We start from the raw sequence: 1,526 nt of genomic DNA, 5'->3' as shown, positions 1-1,526 counted from the left end.
ACGTCGGGCTCGGTTAGTACTTGGATGGGTGACCGCCTGGGAACACCGAGTGCTGTAGACTCCTTTTTGCTGGTATTTCCCCTTGATTTGCGAGAAAGACCCGCCAGAAAAATTCCTATATAATGTCTACGGCCATACCACGTTGAAAGCACCAATTCTCGTCCGATCACTGAAGTTAAGCAACGTCGGGCTCGGTTAGTACTTGGATGGGTGACCGCCTGGGAACACCGAGTGCTGTAGACTCCTTTTTGCTGGTATTTCCCCTTGATTTTCGAGAACAACCCGCCAGAAAAATTCCTATATAATGTCAACGGCCATACCACGTTGAAAGCACCAGTTCTCGTCCGATCACTGAAGTTAAGCAACGTCGGGCTCAGTTAGTACTTGGATGGGTGACCGCCTGGGAACACCGAGTGCTGTAGACTCCTTTTTGCTGGTATTTCCCCTTGATTTTCGAGAAAAACCCGCCAGAAAAATTCCTATATAATGTCTACGGCCATACCACGTTGAAAGCACCAGTTCTCGTCCGATCACTGAAGTTAAGCAACGTCGGGCTCGGTTAGTACTTGAATGGGTGACCGCCTGGGAACACCGAGTGCTGTAGACTCCTTTTTGCTGGTATTTCCCCTTGATTTGCGAGAAAGACCCGCCAGAAAAATTCCTATATAATGTCTACAGCCATACCACGTTGAAAGCACCAGTTCTCGTCCGATCACTGAAGTTAAGCAACGTCGGGCTCGGTTAGTACTTGGATGGGTGACCGCCTGGGAACACCGAGTGCTGTAGACTCCTTTTTGCTGGTATTTCCCCTTGATTGGCGAGAAAGACCCGCCAGAAAAATTCCTATATAATGTCTACGGCCATACCACGTTGAAAGCACCAGTTCTCGTCCGATCACTGAAGTTAAGCAACGTCAGGCTCGGTTAGTACTTGGATGGGTGACCGCCTGGGAACACCGAGTGCTGTAGACTCCTTTTTGCTGGTATTTCCCCTTGATTTGAGAGAAAGACCCACCAGAAAAATTCCTATATAATGTCTACGGCCATACCACGTTGAAAGCACCAGTTCTCGTCCGATCACTGAAGTTAAGCAACGTCGGGCTCGGTTAGTACTTGGATGGGTGACCGCCTGGGAACACCGAGTGCTGTAGACTCCTTTTTGCTGGTATTTCCCCTTGATTTGCGAGAAAGACCCGCCAGAAAAATTCCTATATAATGTCTACGGCCATACCACGTTGAAAGCACCAGTTCTCGTCCGATCACTGAAGTTAAGCAACGTCGGGCTCGGTTAGTACTTGGATGGGTGACCGCCTGGGAACACCGAGTGCTGTAGACTCCTTTTTGCTGGTATTTCCCCTTGATTTGCGAGAAAGACCCACAGAAAAATTACTATATAATGTCTACGGCCATACCACGTTGAAAGCACCAGTTCTCGTCCGATCACTGAAGTTAAGCAACGTCGGGCTCGGTTAGTACTTGGATGGGTGACCGCCTGGGAACACCNGAGTGCTGTAGACTCCTTTTGCT

General features: G+C 49.0%; 2 protein-coding genes across 2 annotated transcripts; both read right to left on the bottom strand.

Annotated features, from left to right (window-relative positions):
* Positions 1-125: 125 nt before the first annotated feature.
* Positions 126-362, bottom strand: LOTGIDRAFT_76955 (hypothetical protein; the record flags this gene model as incomplete). Its single annotated transcript, XM_009064605.1, has 1 exon — positions 126-362. A coding segment is annotated over one exon (237 nt), but the record flags the coding sequence as incomplete, so codon positions are not given.
* On the bottom strand, positions 358-624 carry LOTGIDRAFT_129375 (hypothetical protein; the record flags this gene model as incomplete). The annotated part of the gene is made up of 1 exon (XM_009064689.1): positions 358-624. A coding segment is annotated over one exon (267 nt), but the record flags the coding sequence as incomplete, so codon positions are not given.
* Between the last annotated feature and the right edge of the window lie 902 nt (positions 625-1,526).

The sequence above is a fragment of the Lottia gigantea genome (assembly GCF_000327385.1).
Source record: "Lottia gigantea unplaced genomic scaffold LOTGIsca_64, whole genome shotgun sequence".
NCBI lineage: Eukaryota > Metazoa > Mollusca > Gastropoda > Lottiidae > Lottia > Lottia gigantea.
Note: the sequence above shows the minus strand (reverse complement) of the source record. Positions and strands in the feature narration are given on the sequence as shown.